General features: G+C 36.4%; 1 protein-coding gene across 1 annotated transcript in view; it reads right to left on the bottom strand.

Moving 5' to 3' along the window:
* Positions 1-22,200, bottom strand: part of LOC150082376 (sodium-independent sulfate anion transporter-like) — a 183,716-nt gene that overhangs the window by 136,571 nt on the left and 24,945 nt on the right. The window contains exons 3-4 of the mRNA XM_090380497.1: positions 18,390-18,585; positions 4,338-4,423 (exon numbers count right to left, since the gene is read on the bottom strand). Of these exons, the coding sequence (XP_090236623.1) occupies positions 4,338-4,423; positions 18,390-18,585 (282 nt within the window). The remainder of the gene's footprint in view (positions 1-4,337; positions 4,424-18,389; positions 18,586-22,200) is intronic.

Here is a 22,200-nt window from a genome sequence, read left to right as displayed (position 1 = left end):
TGTAGTACTTTACATTTGTCAATGTTAAACTTCATTTGCCACCTCTCAGCCCATCTGTTCAACCTTTCCAGATCCTGTTGCAGCAGCATAGCGTCAGTAGTGTCCTTAACGACCCTGCCAACCTTTGTATCATCTGCAAACTTGGACATTAAACTTGATATCCCATCATCAATATCATTCATAAACACCGAAAACAACAACGGACCCAACACTGAACCTTGAGGAACTCCACTAATAACATTAGTCCACGTTGAGCAGTGTCCATTGATTACCACTCTCTGTCTTCTGCCACTCAACCATCCCCTTATCCATAGCAGCAATTTGCCTCCAATGCCACACTGCTCCAATTTGTGCAGCAGTCTTCCATGTGCAACAGTATCAAAAGCCTTTCTAAGATCCAAATATATAATATCAAAGTTATTCCCTGCATCCAGTTCTTTTGTGACTACATCATAGTATCCAATCAAATTGGTCAGGCAAGACCTGCCCTTAACAAAACCATGCTGCGTCTGAGCTATAACTGAATTCTTGTCTAGATGATCCTGCAGTGCTTCTTTAACCAGTGCCTCCATTAATTTACCTGGAACAGAAGTTAAACTAACAGGCCTATAATTACTTGTGTCAGCCTTTGATCCTCCTTTGTGAATTGGGGTTACATTTGCACATCTCCAGTCTATGGGTACCTCCCCTGAGTCCAAAGAAGCTCTCATAATTATGGCTAGGGGTTTGCATACTTCCTTTGCTGCCTCCTTTAATATAACTGGATAGATCCCATCCACCCCAGGTGCCTTTTTTATGTTTATCCTCAACAACCTCTCCTCCACTTTCCTCTCAGTTATTACAAAATCATCCAGCTCACTGCCAATGTTTACTTTACCTACATCATTCCCCTTCCTGAATAACTCCTCATGCGTGAATGTAGATGCAAAATACTCGTTTAGATTGTTAGCCATCTGAGCAGGATCCTCAACTGTTGAACCATTAATATCCAGTGGACCAATCTGATTCATCCCTTGCCTTTTCGAGTTCAAGTATGTAAAGAACTCTTTTCTGTTTTTCTTTGCATCCTTTGCCAAGGATTTTTCGTAGTCTGCCTTTGCCTGCCTAATCTCCTTTGTGACTTGGTTACAGACCAACTTATATCTATCATAGGCTTCCATGTCACCCATTAATTTGTATGTATCCCATGCATTTTTCTTCTCTGCCACATGTCTCATTAGTTCATCTGACAACCATTTAGGCCTAAACCTTGAACAATATTTCTTAGTTGGTATGTAAAGCCTGGTAGCCTCCAAGATTAGTTCCTTGAATGCTTCCCATTTTGAGTTTGCTGTTGGTAACATCATCAGTTGGTCCCACTGTATAGAATTTAAATACTGTCTCAGACCATCATAGTCGCCATTGTTAGTTTAACTTCTGTTCCAGGGAAATTAACAGAGGCACTGGTTAACAAAGTACTGCAGGATCATCTAGACAAGACTTCAGTTATAGCACAGACACAGCATGGTTTTGTTAAGGGGAAGCCTTGTCTGACCAATTTGATTGGATACTATGATGTGGTCACAAAGGAACTGGATGCAAAGAATAATTTTGATATCATATATTTGGATCTTAGAAAGGTTTTTGATAATGTTGCACATGAAAGACGGTTGCACAAATTGGAGCAGTATGGCATTGGAGGCAAATTGCTGCTATGGATAAAAGGATGGTTGAGTGGGAGAAGACAGAGTGGTAATCAATGGACACGGCTCTTCGTGGGCTAATGTTATTAGTGGAGTCCTCCAAGGTTCAGTGTTGGATCCATTGTTGTTTTCTGTATTTATTAATGATATTGATGATGGTATATCAGGCTTAATGTCTAAGTTTCCAGCTAATACGAAGGTCGGCAGGTTTGTTAATGACACTAATAACAGTACACTGCTGCAACTGGATCTAGAAAAGTTTAGCAGATGGGCTGAGAGGTGGCAAATGAAGTTTACTATTGATAAATGTAAAGTTCTACATATGGGGAAGCAGTAACCCCAGAGTAACGTATGAACTGTGTAGCGCTACACTGACAGTGTTAGAGAATGAAAAGGACCTGGGGGTAATTGTGCAGTCAGATATATGTTTTCTGAGCAGTGCAGATGCTCTGCAAGGGTAGATCATGGTGTCTTGTCAATGATATACAGGAATTTTTCTATCAGGGATAAGGAGGTGATTATCCCCTTATATAAGGCAATGGTCAGGCCACACCTTGAGTACTGTATACATGTCTGGAGGCCTCATTTTAAGAAGGATGTAGAGCTGCTAGAATGAGTACAGAGAAGGGCAACAAGATTAGTGAATGGAACAAAGTGTTGCACTTACAAAGGAAGGCTTAAATTTTGCAAATTACAGTGTCTGGAGACTAGGCACCTGTGAGACGATCTGATCGAGGTGCATAAGACCTTGAATGGTTTGAGCATGCTCAATGCTGATGGGATATTTCCTCTTGCTCAGAATAATCACCTGAAAGGGCATAAATTCATATTGAGGAAAGACAGTTGTAGGATAGATGTGTGGAAGTTTGCCTTTAGCCAACATGTGGTTGATTGCTGGAACAAATTTCCATTTGTCGTTGTAGAAGTTGATAGCTTAAATAGATTCAAGGCAGAACTTGATAAACATTTGGAGCGAGTGGATGGGTGAGAAATGAGAATTTTTTTTATTATTTTTTTTATTTTGGCTGACGCTGTATAAGCTTGCTTTTTTTCATCATATAACTTTACTAATGCTAATTTAATGAAGTCCAAAAGAAGTAATGGGTTCACCAAAGAGTATGCTCTCCACGTGATGTACATCTTGGCAGACTGTAAACACTGTTAGCAGCAAGTCCAGATAAACCAAATTAAGTCCACCCGTCATCAGAAGTACATCAAGTGTATATGATCACTAAATCAGAATACAGTCAAGCTGAAACTCTTGGCAGCACACAACTCAACAGAAGAGTTACAACTAAGTGAATGGCACACATTGGGAGCTGAAGAAGATAAAGCAGAGCACACTCCCATTAGCAATCAGAACAGTACTCGCATCTTACATATACTCTGCTAATAAAGTAAATATTAATCTGTTCTAATGCACAGACTGCAAGACCAACACAGATTACAAGCCGCCGTGCTGCTCCATTTGGAGCTTTTTTTTGGCTTGGCAGCCTCACTGTGTTTCCAATACTATACTCACAACATTAAAGATACAATTCACAGTAACAATGAAGTACATCCATTCAAAGTAGGCAACAATGTCCAAAGTCCATCCACACAAGAACCCTCCAAGATGTCTTTCTCAACAAAACAATTTGGGCACCGCACATCCTGTGACTAACCTGTTGAAATATTTAAATCCGTTCGAATGATCAGCCAACCTGGTTGTTTTTCAGTCAATAACAAGAGCTCATTACACAATGCAACAATTAATTTCCTTGCTCCTCTATTTGTAGCAAGATTAACCATCTTCAAAATATCTGGACAATAAAGTCTTATCTGCCTCTGTTCCTACCAGAAGTTTATCACGTCCAGGATTCAATCCACATAGATTTGGATGTTTGTTGTTTGTTATTTGGTTTTTAGGAGCATTAGCAACTAAGGCCATATTGCTCCGGGATATGCGGTGGTCATTCCCTGACCTTTCCGCATTCTCCATATTTGGTGGTGACGGGCTCGAACCCCAGTCTAATCAAGAAGCGTGTGCTACGCACTGCTGCTCCTTCCCACTTGGCTATGGAGGCACCTCATAGATTTGGAGACTCTGCTATTAAAGTGAATGCCTGGGTGAAATGGGAAGGTTTCTTTTTTTTTTTTTTTTTGGCTGATGCTGTATAAACTTGCTTTCTTGCATTATATGCCTCTACTAATGCTAATCCTCAATCTCCACTGAGTGATAACCACCAGCATTGAGCCAGACTGGTCGAGTGGGTAGCGTGCTTGCTTAAGAAATAAAAGTCACAGGTTTGAATTTTGCCGACGGTATGAGTTTTGCGATTGTCCAATATTTTTCAATGAGGAAAATATTAGACAATTACAAAAAACAAACTGAATAGCTCATACTATGTTACTATGAATAGCTCATAGTAACATAAGTGTATTCTGTTATGGACATTAAAACCACCAAAGTTTACTAAGCATTTTAAATCATACTAGAAAAAATCACACAAAAAATTATGAAATTCTACTTTTCATAATATTTTACAATATTTACTTATTATGAATATATACGAATGTAGCTTCAAATATATAATATTTGCTATATCTTTAAATGTATATCTGTCTTTATTTCATTAACAAAGAATCATCTTATTTAAGTCTAAATAAACTTACTGCCAACTGGGTAGTTGCTATGGTAATAGCTGCAGCAGAAGTAAACCCACTTATCACAGAAGCAGAAATAAAATTTACTAGAAAACCTGTAAATAATAAATGATTAAAAGTTATCCAGTGAACCTGATGGATTATGTTCTTACACATGTACTGAAAAGTGGTATGAAGTTCTATTTTTAGGTGAGTAAATGGAAAAATAATTTTAAAACTGAGGCATTTTTAGTTTATTGACAATTCATATAATAGGGTTTTAATAAATAATAAATCTAACTTAAACAAGAGTTATTTCCAATTGCTATTCAATCATTTTGAAGACATTTTTGCACATTCAGAAGTGACTAAATAATTATGAATGTATCTCATAGACAAATCCTCAATTGTGTTATGCAAAATCATTAACAACCAGTTTATTCCATGTGTATGGATTGGGGGGGGGGGCAGGGAGTAAAAGTTACACTTGGTCATTATTGCTAAAATTTTTCCATGATAAATAACATCAAGTTAACAATTTAAGATCTGAATGGCTTATAAAGATAATAATTATAATCTATATTATAAATTATAATAATAAGAATTATACCACTTTGATAAATATTCCATTACAAACAACAGACTACCAAAATGCAAGTGCAGTCACTAGCAAACAAAATTGCAAAGGAAATGTAATAATTCTAGTTAAAGCAGGAAAACAACAATGAAAGTTTCAATAAGAAATCACAAGAAACAAAAACAGAAACTACTATAATTTGCTACTTGCTTTATTTTCACTTGTTTTGTTTTATGGAACAATTATATTAAAACATTCTGTAGTTGTCTTCAATGCTCTTGGAGTATTGAAGACAAGTACAGAATGTAGCCAACTTGTTTTTGCACTGCAAAAGCAAAAATAACAGTAGGAGTGTTATAGACCTAATGACTCGAATGAGTACAATGAACACTTGTACAGAGAAATAGAGTGGGCTAGTAAATCAGAATGTCTTATAATGGGGGATTTTAACTTCCCAGATATTGACTGGAACTTGTGGGTTGGTCACTCACACACTAGTCAGACTTTTGTGGATTTATTGGATGATTATTTTCTGCAGCAGCATGTTCGAGAGGCAAACAGAGAGAGTAATACTCTTGATCTGGTTATCAGCAGTGATCATTCACGTATTAAGAATTTGCAGATAAAAGGAACCACTAGGTGGCAGTGATCACAGTGTACTGATGTGGGATTTACTTAAAGATATAATTACCATCAGGGTTTAGGCCTAAATGATTATCTAATGAACTAAAGGAAAGGGTTTTTGCTTCCGTAAAGGTGAGTACAGTAGTCTCAGACAGTTTTTAAATTCTGTACAGTGGGATCAACTGACGATGTTACCAACAGTAAATTCTAAGTGGGAAGCATTCAGGGAATTAATCGTGGATGCTACTAAAAGTTTTATATCTATTAAGAAATATTGTTCAAGGTTTAGGTCTAAATGGTTATCAAATGAACTAATGAGACTTAACAGAGAAGAAAAATGCATGGGATGCATATAAATTATCAAGCGACTCAGAAGCCTATGGCAGATATAAGTTAGTCTGTAATCAGGTCACAAAGGAGGTTAGGCAGATTACGAGAAATTGTTGGCAAAAGATGCTAAGAAAAACAGCAAGGATTTCTTTACTTATATAAACTCTAAAAGGAAGGGGATGAATCTGATTGGACCACTTGACATCGATGGTTCGACTATTGATGATCCTGCTCAGATAGCAAACAAACTGAATGAGTATTTTGCATCTACATTCACACATGAGGAATTATTAAGGTTTGAAAATGGCAGAAGGTTATCAAATTGTAGCAGGGTACTTAATGATTTTGTAATAACTGAGAGCAAAGTGGAGAAGAAATTGTTGAAGTTAAACATAAGAAAAGCACCTGGGGTGGATGGGATCTATCCAGTTATATTAAAGGAGGTGGCAAAGCAACTAAGCAAACCCTTAGCCATAATTATGAGAGCATCCTTGGACTCAGGGGAGAAGTTCCCACAGACTGGAGATGTGCAAATGTATCCCCAATTCACAAAGGGGGGATCGAAGGGTGACACGAGTAATTACAGACCAGTTAGTTTAACTTCTGTTCCGGGTAAAATAATGGAGTCACTGGTTAAAGATGCATTGCAGGATCATCTAGACAAGACTGCAGCAATAATTCAGAAACAGCATGGGTTTGTTAAGGGAAAGTCTTGTCTGACAAATTTGATTGGATATTATGATGTGGTTACAAAGGAACTGGATGCAAAAAATAATTTTGATATCATATATTTGGATTTCAGGAAAGCTTTTGACACTGTTGCGCAGGGAAGACTATTGTACAAATTGGAGCAGAATGGTATTAAGGGCAATGGTATAAAAGGATGGTTGAGTGGGAGAAGAAAGAGGGTGGTAATTAATGGGTGCTGCTCTTTGTGGACTAATGTTATTAGTGGAGTCCCACAGGGTTCGGTGTTGGGTCCACTGTTGTTTTGTATATTTATCAATGAAATTGATGAAGGTATATCAGGCTTAGTGTTGAAGTTTGCAGATGATACGAAGGTTGGCAGGGTTGTTAATGACAGTAATGACAGTGTGCTACTGCAACAGGATCTAGATAATTTGGGCAGATGGGCTAAGAAGTGGAAACTGAAGTTTAACCTTGACAAATGCAAAGTACTGCATATGGGTAGAAGTAACCCGAGAGAAAAGTACCAACTGTGTGGTACTACACTTAATGTGGTAGAAAATGAAAAAGACCTGGGAGTAATTGTGCAGTCAGATATGAAGTTTTCTGAGCAATGCAGACAGGCTGCCAGCACAGGTCATGGGGTTTTGTCAATGATATATATGAATTTTGTTAGCAGGGAAAAGGAGGTGATTGTCCCTCTGTATAAGGCAATGGTCAGGCCATGCCTTGAGTACTGCATACAGGTCTGGAGGCCTCATTTTAGGAAGGATGTCTATTTGCTTGAGCGTGTACAGAGAAGGGCAACAAGATTGGTGAGGGGAATGAAGGGATCCTCTTACCAAGAGAGGCTTAAGTTCTGCAAATTGCAGTGGCTGGAGACTAGGTACCTGCGTGGTGATCTGATTGAGGTGTATAAAGCCTTGAATGGGTTGAGCACGCTGAATTCTGATGGGATCCTTCCACTTGTTCAGATTACGAACCTAAGGGGGCATAAATTCAAATTAAGAAAAGACAGATGTAGAATAGATGTGCGGAAATTTGCCTTTAGCCAGCAGGTGGTTAATTGCTGGAACAAACTTCCATCTGTCGTTGTGGAAGTTGATAGGTTAAATAAATTTAACCTATCAACTTCCATTTAACCTATTTTTTTTTGGCTGATGCTGCACTTGCTTTCTTGCATCACATGCCACTACTACTACTACAGTCAGACATGAAACCTAAACTTTTGGTTGATATCCTGTTTTTTGTTGGTTAATATTTTAGTTTGCTTATAACTACAACAATGTAGTTATAAGCAAACTAAGTTCATTATAAAATGCATTAATCTTATATTGCAAATGCATGTCCCTATAAAGTCACCTCATTATTAATCTTTCACTTCAACTTCAATACTGAAGTAACTTGTGACTTGCATTCACAGTTTATAATCAGTATTTCATAGCACACAACAACATACAAAACTGATACTATTAACCAAAGAAATCAGTTGCATTTATATAAATAAAAGTATAATAAAAGGAAATAAAAATAAATAAATGAATAAATATAAATAAAAAAAAATTCTCTATACATGAAGTGCTAATGCAATAGCAAGGCAAAATGTAATGACTTGCATTCAAAACTATAAAGAGTGATGCATTTTACAGCAACTTTAATTTACATGTAGCTACATAAGAAACTGAAGCCACTGTCATACCTGCACAAAAATGCTTTATAGCTCACACAGGAGAGGATTCAGACCTTGGCTTATTTGACTAAATTTAGGCTATCAAGAAAGAAAATTCGGCTGCACATGATATCTTACAAAACCCAGAAAGAATGGAGAAAACTGTGTTAAGTTTCCATCCTATTTTGGTATTACTATCAGCAAATGATCCAAGGAAGCAGCTTATACAGCATCAGTCAAGAAATTAATAATAATAATAAATAAATTAAATTAAATTAAATAAACTAAAAAGCAAACAAAACACTTCTCAAATCAAGTCCATCCCCTATAATAATTTGTATAATTTTTCACTAAAATTTATTCAAACTACCCACTTCCACATCAGATGGAAATTTGCTCTCAATCCATTGGTTGAGAGCAAGTTTAAACATATCTATCCTGAAACATCCTTCAGTTTAAATTGATGCTCCTTTATATGGGTTCACTGAGCAAAGAGTGGTGATGTGATCAACAATTAGCTTAATCCATCCATTCATTCAAAGCCTTAAAAATCTCAATCAGATCTTATAAAGGTATCAGTTTCCAGATGCTAAAATTTGCAGAACTGAAGTCTTTCTTAGTAAGAGTACCCTTCTGTTCCCCTCACTAACCTTGCTGCTCGTCTGTGCATCCATTCCAACAGATACATATCCTTCCTAAAATAAGTCTTCCAGACCTGTATACAGTACTCAAGATTTGGCTTTACCATTGCTTTATACAGAATAATAATAATTACCTCCTTATCACTGCATTACAACCAGGTGCTTTCTGTTCTCGAAACCTTGAGTGTGGTAAAAAAAGTTGGTATGTTATTCTGAGATTACTGCTACTCATATACAGTACCTTGCATTTGTCAATGTTAAACTTCATTTGCTACTTCTCAGCTCATCCTGACTAATTCTTCTAGATCTTGTTGCAATAGCATACCCGATCATTGTCATTAACCACCCTTTTGTTCTCTTCAATCTTTACATCATCTGCAAACCTAAGACATTAAGAACAATATGTCTTCATCAGTATCATTAATAAATATTGGAAACAACAATGGGCACAGCGCAGAACCGTGGGGACTCTACCAATAACATTAATCCAAGAAGAGTGATGTCCATTGACAACCATTCTGCCTTCTCCCAGTCAACCATCCTTTATCTATAGTAGTAGTAGCTTCCTTTAATGATACACCGCTCCAATTTGCACAGCAGTCTTTTATGTTCTGGTTTAGCATTAGTAGAGGCATATGATGCAAGAAAACAAGTTTATGCAGCATCAGCTAAAAAAAAAAAAAAAAAAACACGCTCCCATTTCACCCCTCCGTTCGTTCCAAGTACCTGTCCAGCTCAGCCTTAAATTTATTTAGGCTATCAACTTCCACAACAAAGGATGGAAGTCTGTTCCACCAACCAACCACCCGCTGGCTAAAGGCAAATTTTCACACATCTATCCTACATCTGTCTTTCCTCAATTTGAATTTATGCCCTCTCAAATGATTATTCTGAGCAAGAGGAAGAATTCCATCAGCATGAGCATGTTCAATCCATTCAAGGCTTTATACACCTCAATCAGATCACTATGCAGGTGCATAGTCTCCAGACACTGTAATTTGCAAAATTTAAGACTTTCTTCATAAGAGCAACCCTTTGTTCCATTTCACTAATCGTGTTGCACTTTTCTGTATTCGATCCAACAGCTCTACATCCTTCTTAAATGAGGCCTCCAGACCTGTATACAGTCTCAAGGTATGGCCTGACCATTGCTTTATATCTCCTTTTCTCTGCTAGAAAAATTCCTGTATATATCATTGACAAGACACCATGAGCTACTCTTGCAGACCGTCTGTACCACTCAGAAAGCTTCATATCTGCCTGCACAATTACCCTCAGGTCCTTTTCGTTCTCTATCACTGTCAGTGTAGTACCACAGAGTTGATACGTCACTCTAGGGTTGCTGCTTCCCATATGTAGTACTTTACATTTGTCAATGTTAAACTTCATTTGCCACCTCTCAGCCCCTCTGCTCAACCTTTCCAGATCCTGTTGCAGCAGCATAGTGTCAGTAGTATCCTTAACAACCCTGCCAACCTTTGTATTGTCTGCAAACTTGGACATTAAGCTTGATATACCATCATCAATATTATTTATAAATACAGAAAACAATAATGGACCCAACACAGAACCCTGTATAGGGAATCCACTAATAACATTAGTCCACGATGAGCAGTGTCCATTAATTGCCACTCTGTCTTCTGCCACTCAACCATCCCTTTATCCATAGCAACAATTTTCCACCAATGCCACACTGCTCCAATTTGTGCAGCAGTCTTCCATGTGCAACAGTATCAAAAGCCTTTCTAAGATCCAAATATATAATATCAAAGTTATTCCCTGCATCCAATTCTTTTGTGAATACATCATAGTATCCAATCAAATTGGTCAGGCAAGACCTTCCCTTAACAAAACCATGCTGTATCTGAGCTATAACTGAATTCTTGTCAAGATGATCCTGCAGTGCTTTAAGCAGTGCTTCCATTAATTTTTCTGAAACAGAAGTTAAACTCACAGGTCTATAATTACTTGTGTCAGCCTTTGATCCTCCTTTGTGAATTGGGGTTACATTTGCACATCTCCAGTCTGTGGGTACCTCCCCTGAGTCCAAGGAAGCTCTCATAATTACGGCTAACAGATTGCTTACTTCCTTTGCTGCCTCCTTTAATATAACTGGATAGATCCCATCCACCCCAGGTGCCTTTCTTGTATTTATCTTCAACAATTTCTCTTCCACTTTACTCTCAATTATTACAAGATCATCTAGCTCACTGCCAGTGTTTACTTCATCTATGGCATTTCCCTTTCTGAATAACTCCTCATGTGTGAATGTAGATGCAAAATATTCATTTAGTTTGTTAGCTACCTGAGCAGGATCATGAACAATTGAACCATCGATATCAAGTGGACCAATCTGATTCATCCCCTTCCTTCTAGAGTTTACATAAGTAAAGAACTCCTTGCTGTTTTTCTTTGCATCCCTTGGCAAAGATTTCTCGTAATCTGCCTTCGCCTGCCTAACCTCCTTTGTAACTTGGTTACAGATCAACTTATATCTATCATAGGCTTCTGTGTCACATGTTACTCTAAATGTATCCCATGCATTTTTCTTCTCTGCCATATGTCTCATTAGTTCATCTGACATACATTTAGGCCTGAACCTTGCACAATATTTCTTAGTTGGTATGTAAAGCCTAGTAGCTTCCAGATAAGTTCTTTGAATGCTTCCCATTTTGAGTTTGCTGTTGGTAACATCATCAGTTGGTCCCACTGTATAGAATTTAAATACTGTCTCAGACCACCGTAGTCGCCTTTACGAAAGCAATAACCCTTCCCTTTACCCCTGATGGTAGTTACCTCATTGAGTAAATCCCACTTCAGCACACTTTGATCACTGCCACCTAGTGGTTCCTGTATCTGCAGGTTCTTAATGCATGAAGAATCACTACTGATAATCAAATCAAGAGTATTACCCCTTTAGTTGCCTCCCTAACATGCTGATTTAGAAAACAATCATCCAATAAATCCACAAAAGCCTTGCTAATGTATGAGTGACCAACCCACAAATTCCAGTCAATATCTGGGAAATTAAAATCCCCCATTATAAGACTCTGATTTACTGGCCACTATTTCCCTGTACAGTTTCTTATTATACTCATCAGAGTCATTAGGCACACTCCTACTCTCAATTTTGATCTCCCAATGCTTATGTCACACCAAACTGACTCGACACTGCACTGTCCAGCGATGTCGACTGGCTTCACTTCCTTGGATTTTATGTGTTTCTTAACTAATAGCAAAACCCTTCCTCCCTTCCTATCCTGTCTATCCTTTCTGTAGACGTTGTACTCCCCAAGTTCCAGTTCTGCATTACTTATATCTGTGTAACACCACGTCTCTGATATCCCAACAATATCCGCCTTTGATGCTTTGAGCAATACCTCAAATTCATCAAATTTATTTACCAAACTCCTAGCATTGGTGTACACGCAAGTATGCATGCACCTGTTCTTTTTCTTAGCTACCCTAACACAACCCAAGTGTTTACGTGTACCCAATGACTCCCAGCAGTCTCTGAAATATCCTGAATCTTAGTTTCCAGGCTCATTCCATTGCTGCTCATTCCAATAGAAGCAGTGCAAGAATCGCTTTCACCTCTGCCAGTGGCTACTGTTAATCTATTAGTCCTTGTCCCTCCAATCTAGCAGTTTTCCAACCCACCTAACACTGCCTCAATAGCATCAGCAAATATTCTTGCACCCTTTCTATTTAAGTGTATCCCATCCCTGTAGAAGCAGTCTCTCCTGTTAACAAGTACAGACCAGGCTGAAAAAAATTCTACCCCTTGAGCCTTGCACAATCTTTCCAGGACCAAATTGATCAACAGGGCTCTCATCATATACTCCCTCCTATCGTGTCTGGGCAGAATTGCAGACACTTTCAAATTCAATCCTAATTCACGGCTTTTTTTCAACAGTGACCTGTATTTGTTAAGTAATTCTGCCAGTCTTCTACTCTTAATATCATTAGTGCAAACGTGTACAACAATATCACCCTTTGTGCCCTTAATTTACTGGCTCACTGTCTGTATAGTTGTTTGTTATACTCTTCACAGTCATTTGGCCTATAACTTCCTATTCCCATTTTTGTTTTCCAAGTGCTTTATGTCAAACCAAACTGACTCCACATTGCAGTGGCCATCCATGTCTACTGGGTGCTCTGCCTTAATTTCTAAGTACTTCTTAACCAGAAGCATAATTCCAGGCCTCCCATATTCCCATCTTTTCTGTTCTTTCTGCGAGGGACCACTTGTTAATAAAAATGAAAAAATGTGCTTTCTGCTGTGTGATAGCCCCAGTAAGAGTCTCTGGTAGAAAGTTATCCCTGGCGTGCCTCCTCGTGGCCAAGGCTGAGAGTCAGGGGGAGGGGATCAGGTGTCCCCTGGCTGCGAAGTCACCAGGAGCTGAAACTCAACATAACACCACACATACTTACACACCTATATACACACACTTGCCGGCCTTGGCTTTTTGCCTTTTCAGATGCTACAGCGGTATATAAGGGAAATCCTGGAGACCGCAATTAAAACAAATACACTTTGACCTTGACCTTTCTACAAGGACTGCACTTACCATATTCAAATTCCACATCTCTTATATCTGGATGGCACTATGTCTCCAATAGCCCCACAACATCCACATTTCATGACCTAGCCAATACTTCAAATTCATTAAGTTTCTTAACTATACTCCTAGCATTAGTATTCATGCACCTGTTTCTGCTCATGGTAACTCTAACACAGTCAACTTACGTAAGGGTTGCATTACACAGAACTCTACGTAAGTTGGAATTTCCCTTAATGCTTAAGCAGTACTCACAAATTTGATTGAAACAAAAAAGAAATGTTCAATGAACATGTAAATAGAATTATTTATTACATTTTTTTTTTTATCTCATGCGCAGGAAAAATTAAAGTATACAAAACAAAAATTTCAAAATTATAAAATTACAAAAAGAGAGGAGACAGACATAACATCAGCAAGTTTTACCTTTCGAGTGTCGTTGTCACAATTAATTCTCCAGCTTATAAGTAAGCTGCTGGGGAAGTTGAAGGCTGTGGAGATTTAAACACTGGTTTTTTTCTAACACATCACAAAATTTCTCTGCAGCTGCAGAATCGGAACTGGTGACTTCACTGCATACTGTAATGTTTTGGAAACCAGCGCGATGCTTGAACCTGTTAAACCACACATTGCTTGCCACGAAAGTGGCTTGGAGTTCGCCATACTTATCCTTAATATCTTCATAAATACTTCTTTCTTTTGTTTGAATGGCCATTAGACCCAGGGGCACTTGCTGAATCTGATTTTTGATCCATATTATTAATAAATTTTCCATCTTTGATATAGCACTTGAACACTGTTGATCTTAAATGCGTTGATCCTTTAACATGTTCTTTTATATGTGTACTGTCCCTTAAAATAATATTCACTGTTGAAGCAGTGAGACCTAATTTTGTGCAAAAGAAGACAAACTTTGTCCTGCTTCGTAATTCTTAATCATTTTCATTTCTAAATCAATTCTGTTTTGTTTCTTAGCACTGCCAGCACTTTCCATTCGTCCCTTTCCCTTCACCATTGTAATAAGCAAATAAGAATGAAGAGAAGATTCTGAAAATTTATTTATGTTTTTAATATGATTGAAGATTTCAGTGAAGGGGAACTCATTTCACCATAATACGACAATGTAAAAACCCACAGAATTCCAGTTATCAGTATTATCGCAAATGCAATAAGATCGAGTTTACTACCTGTTTATAACAGATTGCGTTAACAGAAAAACCCAATAAACTGAAAAGTGCAACTGTTTTATGGTAGTGACCTCCAGAAATGTGTTTTAGAAAAATATCACAAAGGCATTCAAAATTGATTCTTATAATGGAGAGTGCACTTAGTTAGAGAGAGAAAGAGCTTAGTTATATAGCAAAAATTAACTTCCAAGGTCTTGGAATGAATTACCAAAAAACAGTGTTATTGGGTTCACATTATGATATTTTTGTGATGCCATTATTCCTACGGGATGCAAAATACATCTCCATGATTTTTTTAAGTTTGCACCAGCTGGAAAAAACTTACGTCAAGTTGAATTTCCGTATGTCAAGTATTATGTTAGCTGGGGAGTAGTTGTAGTTTATTAGGCTGTTCGTCTACATTACTATATGCTAATAATACATTAATGTAGACGAAGAGCCTAATAAATTATATTATTATTTTTCACATGATACAAGAGTGGTTTTAATATAACAATAACCTTAATGGAAAACATTAAGGTTATTCATAATGTCCTTCCCTAACTATATTCAAAAATCATTCCATTATGACAAAACGTTTGAACTATATCATTTGAATATCATACAGAATATATTATTTCATGTATCATCAAATATCATTTAATTATATTATTCAAGTGATATAGCTGAATTATCAGTAGTTAGTATCTACTAATTCAACATTTTGATTACTGAAATCTCTTGATCAGGAATCATTCATTATGGAAATAATTTAATTATACCCAACACTATCACTAATTAGTTTAATTTCATAGAATTTAAGAAAGAACAATTTCTTTTACTTATTTGTTTACTTTGCAGTGATTACAATGGGTTTCTGGTCCATAAAGATTTTAAAAACAACATTTTGGAATTCAAAAGTACATCACCAAGGGTGTCAAGACTAATACTCAAGATTTCTAAGAGGTACAAGCTAAAGATTATAAGGATTTATGCACCAACATCGAGCCATGATGATGAAGAGGTTGAAGAAATGTACACTCAAATTGAGTCTTCTAGATGAGCAGAAAACCCACTACACTATTATTATGGGGGACTTCAATGCTAAGGTTGGAAAAAGACAAAACAGCGCAGAAAGAGGAACTATAGGAAATTTTGGAATTGGTGAAAGAAATAAAAGAGGTGAAAGACTTGTGGAATTTGCAGAATCTCAAGGAATGTCAGTAATGAACACTTTTTTCAAGAAAAGGGTGAACAGAAAGTGGACATGGAAGAGTCCAAATGGATTAACAACTAATGAAAACGACTTCATCATCACTAACAGAAGATATATTGTTAATGATGTTACCGTCCTGAATAAGGTAAATGTTGGAAGTGATCACAGAATGGTAAGATGTACACGATATAGATGTAGGAAAGGAAAGGAAAAAACTGACTCGAGTAAATAATACAAAGGTCTTTGAAATAACAGAGGAGGAGAAAAAGCAGTATGTACTGGAACTTAAGAACAAGTTTGAGCTTCTGCAGACTGCTCAGGACCAAGATATCGACGAGGAATATTACAACTTTCTGAAAGTGAGTGAGTTTCTAAAGCCCAAGAAACCTATAGGGAAACAGAAATCCAAAGAAGAAAAAATTAGTCAAGAAACACTTGTCATGATGAACCAAAGACGACAAATGAAGAGCAAGAAAAACACTGACAGGGAGAAAATTGAGTATACTGAGTTATGCAAAGCCATTAGAAAGAGACTCAGAGAGGACATAAGAAGATTTAACACAAGAAAAGTAGAACAAGCATTAAAGGAAAACAAAGGATTTAAATCAGCAGCCATGAGCAGTAATACAGAAAGACAAATGATACTGAAACTGAAAAATAGCGATGGTGTACTTATAAACAACAGAGAAGGCATAATTCAAATAACAGAAGACTACTATAGAGAATTACACAAGGAGCGAGGGAATGATACCAGCAGTGGGGAAGATGGATTGCAAAGTAGCAACACATACGACATACCCAATATTCTTCCTGATGAGGTAGAACATGCATTGAAGAAAATGAAGAATCAGAAAGCCCCGGGGGAAGATGAAGTTACTGTAGAGTTGTTAAAATTGGGAGGAAGAGACATAACAAAAACTGGCAAGGCTCTTCACAAAGTGCATTAGAAAAGGTGTGATGCCTAAGCAGTGGAATAATGCAATCATAGTTTTGCTGCATAAGAAAGGAGATAAATCAGAAATTGGAAATTATAGACCAATTAGCTTGTTATCCCATATCTACAAGTTGTTCACAAGGGTCATTACTAACAGATTAGAAAGAATACTTAATGAGAATCAACCGAAAGAGCAAGCTGGCTTTAGGACAGGATTCTCAACTATGGATCACCTTTACGTAATATCACAGCTAATGGAGAAAGCAAATGAATATAAAACACCATTATGCCTGGCATTTGTGGATTATGAAAAGGCATTTGACTCCATACAGCATAAGGCAATGTTTCGGGCACTGGAAAGACAAGGCATAGATACTCCATATATTATGATTTTGAAGAAAATATATGAGAGTGCTACATCCTTTATTAGACTAGACAAAGAGAGTAGCAAATTTAAAATCGAGAAAGGAGTTCGACAAGGAGACACAATATCTCCGAAGCTGTTTACTGCTGCCCTTGAGGAAGCTTTCAGAAGATTAGACTGGTCGCAGAAAGGAGTCAATGTGAACGGAGAGTACCTAAACCATTTACGATTTGCAGATGACATTGTGGTCATAAGCCACGATCAAAAAGAATTAGAGGAAAATCTTAATCAGTCATGCACAGTTAGTAAGGATTTTGGACTAAAGATGAATATGGCTAAAACAAAAGTAATGATGAACAAGTATGCCACGGAAAGGGAAATAATGATTGAAGGAGCAGTAATTGAAAAGGTGGAGTCATATACTTATCTGGGACAAGTTATTAGCTGTAATAATGATAAATGGCTGGAAGTCAAGAGAAGAATAAATTTTGGATGGATAGCATTCAGGAAATATAGTCACATACTGAAGAGCAATATCCCAGTTTGTCTGAAACGTAAAGTAATGAATCAATGAATACTCCCCACCATGACTTATGGAAGTGAAACTTGGGCACTCACCAAAAGAATGGAAGAGAAGCTAAGAACTACACAGCGAAGAATGGAACTAATTATATTGGGAATCAGACTGTTAGATAAGAAGAGAAACACATGGATTAGGCAGCAAACTCAAGTAAAGGACATTCTTATCAAAACTAAAGAACTAAAATGGTCTTGAGCTATGTGTCCTGCAGTAAAAGTGCTACATTTACTGCAGGACACATAGCTCGAAGACATGATGACAGATGGACTAAGAAAATAACAGAATGGTACCCAAGAGGAGCTAGAAGAAAACCTGGAAGACAAAGGCGGAGATGGATAGATGAAATTCATGAGTTTTTGATTAGTAAATGGATGGCCAGTGCTCAAAACAGAAGGAACTGGAAAGTTGCTGGAGAGGCCTTCATCCTGCAGTGGATTGAAAATGGCTGATGATGATGACAATGCTGATAAATTGAGCACTTTCTTTTCACCAGAAATATCCTTTCATCCAGTATAGTTAAAGATTAAAATATGATAAAAAATTAAATTAAACAGTGTTTCTGGAATTTTTAAAACCAGATTTTATATATCCCAAGCATACACTCCATACATACGTTACATTGCATATATGAAGCTGTGAGCATTGAATTCTGGAATGTATTTACATTCCAGAATTCAATGGAATTCAATAAAATTTTGAAATTACTGATATGGTAAAAAATAAAGTACTTACCTAAATTTAGAAATCCCATAATAAGCTGTATACATCCTGTAAGGAACGTCATTAAAATAACATATGTAATTCCACCTTCTGACACATGTTCTCCAGTCAGAAGGGACATGATGGCAGTTGGACCAACTGTCAGATCCTTGCAGCTTCCAAATATAACATACATGAAACAGCCCATAAAAGCTGTATAGAGTCCATACTTACATGAAAAAAAAATACATTAATAATTCTTTTTTTTTTTTTCCAGTTAAGGAACACTAAATAAAAACATCTATAGACTATTCTTATATATATATATATATATATATATATATATTTTTAAAATTAAATAAAATAAAACATAAGCCAGTAGTATGGCAAAAACTGTAGAGCGAAAATTAACATAAAAATAACCAAATAAATGGAAAAGAATAAAAGTTAGACATAAATAATAGCCCAGAAACCCCTATATAATTTTGAACTTTAAATCCAATTAACATGATGTATATAAAATTTAGAATAATTCCAATTACATATTAATTTAGCGGTACCCCCCCCCCCCCCCCGAGAGGTACCAGTTCCAAAAGACGTGAAATGTCACCAAAAAGGGTGATATTTTAATTTAAAATATATTTCGGCTTCATATGGAGGAATTGTGAGTCGCTACCTCTAATGAATGCTCAATTATTTATTTATTTACTTTATTATAATTTAACTTTTGTCAATATTTAATGGTAGTATAATTCTTACACCTTCACTGTCTTATCATACTTTCAGTTTCGTTTTAGATTTAGTTCTCGGCATGTCTCAACATATATTTTTCCTTTCAACACAAGCATTTGGTATTAGCTCCCTTTTATACTAATGCATACAAATGCCAGAGCCCTTACTACAAGGTTGGGCTTCACAACCTCAACAAGCTTAGTGTTATTTAATAACTTTCTCTATGCTTTTTTTTTTATCTTTCTGCTGTCTCATTCTAAATTTCTTCCTGTTCGTTAAATTATTAGTGCAATACGAGGGTGAAACGAACATTCCTACTATCCTACTTCTATTGCTATTTTTCATCTTTATTTATTTAAAATACTCCTTTTCCCTTCCACATCCTCATACCATTTGCTTGTTCCAAATTTATTTTTAAAATACACTGATTTCTTATCTATACAAAATGAAATCCTACACTAAATTCCACATATTTACATATTGATATTAAAATTTTTTATCCCAACTCGATGCTTATATTAAACATATTGATATTAACTATTTTAAACATATTGATATTAACGTTTTTATCCCAACTCAATACTTATTTTTAACTAAATTAATTTTTACCTAAATATATTACACTGCATTGGGACTACCTTGTCCATACAGTATTAAAAAGTGCTAATTTCATTTCATTCCTTTTTGGCCTTTCACATTTCTTCTACTATTATGGACAAGTATTGAAATGCAGTTCCTGATACACGGTCAGGTGTAGTTCCCTGATGTAATACCTGATCATGTATCAATATTTATCTCTGCTGACATCAGATCAAGCATTTTTGCATTATTAGATCTTTTACTAAAATTGCTCCCCCCCATATATCTGATGACAGCTATACCCTTTCCATTTTATTTTTATTTGCATTTTATTAATATTTTGTACTAATTTTACTTTACAGTTCCCCCACTTTATATTGGCTTGGCAATTCAGCACATAATTTACTTAATTCATCATAACCTCTAGGATATTAACATTCTTTCATCTTTCACTAATCTACTACTCTTCTTTTTCTACTTTCCTCACCCTTATAGTTACTGGCACCTTGTGTAACTTTTTTCACATCCATTTATACTTACTCAATTTAATTTAATATTAATACAAATTACATATACTCTTGCATCCTTTAATGCTGCTTTGCACTTTTAGGTGCATCTGCCCTACCTAATTTATTAATCTTGCTTTCACCAAAAACCATTTCATCTACTGTTTACCTCTTTTCTATGTGACTCTTGAAACTTTTCTTTTAAAGAGTTACATTAAAAGGCCTGCTGATGGTGGCCATTTTACAAAAAAGGCCACCATCAGCAGGAAATAAAAACTGTCCAACCATAATGGCAAGTTTCGGATTTCATAACTTGTATATTATTAACACTTTAACACAAGTCAAGTATCATTGTTTTTGGGATCCCAAACTAAAGCAGAGCAAGTCATGTGGAGTCTTGTCAATGATATACAGGAATTTTGCTAGAAATGGTCAGACCACACCTTCAGTACTATGTACAGGTCTGGAGGTCTCATCTTAGCAAGGATACAGAGTTACTAGAACGAGTACAAAGAAGAGTAACAAGTTTAGTGAGAGGAACAAATGGGTGCTCCCAAGAAAGGCGTAAGTTCTGCAAATAGCAGTGTCTAGAGATCTAGGCACCTGTGAGGTGATCTGACTGATGTCTATAAGGCCTTGAATGGTTTGAGAAGGCTCAATGTGGATGGAATTCTTCCTCTTGCTCAGATTACGAACCTGAGGGAGCATAAATTTAAATTAAAGGGGAAAAAGTTTAGACTAGATTGTAGGAAGTTTTCTTTTACCAGTGAGTTACTGATTTCTGGAACAAGTTGCCTTCACAGGTAGTTGAGGCTGAGAGTGTGAGAGTGTGAAGAAATTCAATTCAAGGTCAATTAGATAGTTACCTACATGAGGAGTGTTAGTTTATATAATCACTTTTAGCATTAGTAGAAGCATATGATGCAAGAAAGCAAGCTTATGCATATTAGGGAACAATACAAGTATAACACAATTTTTGTGTTGGCTCATGCACAATTTCATCCGCGAGTAACACCAGGTGAATACAAGTTTAAGAAGCTTAAAAAATGTCAAATGTGTGAGAGCTATATTTCCCATTTACTGTAGTTGTATTGGTCAGAGACACACACTGTTGTCATTCCTGTATTCACAAGATAACAGGTGATATTATAAGCCAACTCATGTTTTCAGGGGCTCACATTTTTCTGTTTGAACAGAAATTTCGTGAGGCATGATAGTGTGAGCAGAGAAGCACATTTCTGGATATCACCACCATAAAACAATTTGCAGTTCCTGGTTTATTGGGCTTTTCTGTTAGTGCAATCTATTATAAATGGGTAGTAAATTCAATCTTATTGGATTTGCAATAATACCGATAGCTGGAATTCTGTGGAAATGTGTTTCATCTTCCATGAAATCTTCAATAATATAAAAAACTTAAATACATTTTCAGAATTTTCTCTTCATTCCTATTTTTTTAAGCTTTAAACTTGTTACTTCATATCTGACTTGTGCAATTTGTTCGTCGTTATTGATTGCTTATCTTTTTTTACTGTTTTAAATTTTACAATCAAAAAAAAAAAAAAAAAAAAAAGGATCAGTGGACATAAATTAATTAGTATGCATATACAGTAGACTCTCGATTTTCCAGGATAGATGATAAAAAAGAATCCTGGATAATCGATTTCCTTTCCCGGTTAATTCAAAAATACAGCAAGTCCCCAACATACGTAAGAAATACGTTGCAGGACTTCTTATGTAAGTCGAGTTTTACGTAACTCGGGGAAGACTAATAAAATATTTCTACTATATCCATGATATATATATATATACCAAAATTAGGCCGACCGGGCTAGCTGGGTGGGTAAAGTACCTGCCTAGCAACCCAAAGGTCGTGGGTTCGAATCGCACCTTGGGCTTGGATCAGAGTACTGCAAAAACTTTGAGAGGTGCATTATGGCCACAGAAGCCGATGCGCCAACAACTACCAAAAAAAAAAAAAAAAATACCAAAATTACAAAAACCACATATCTTCAGAAGCATGAAAA

The sequence above is a fragment of the Mastigoproctus giganteus genome, chromosome 8 (assembly GCF_048544385.1).
Source record: "Mastigoproctus giganteus isolate SK-2022 chromosome 8, ASM4854438v1, whole genome shotgun sequence".
Classification (NCBI taxonomy): Eukaryota; Metazoa; Arthropoda; class Arachnida; order Uropygi; family Thelyphonidae; genus Mastigoproctus; species Mastigoproctus giganteus.
This window is presented reverse-complemented; position numbering and strand designations above follow the sequence as displayed.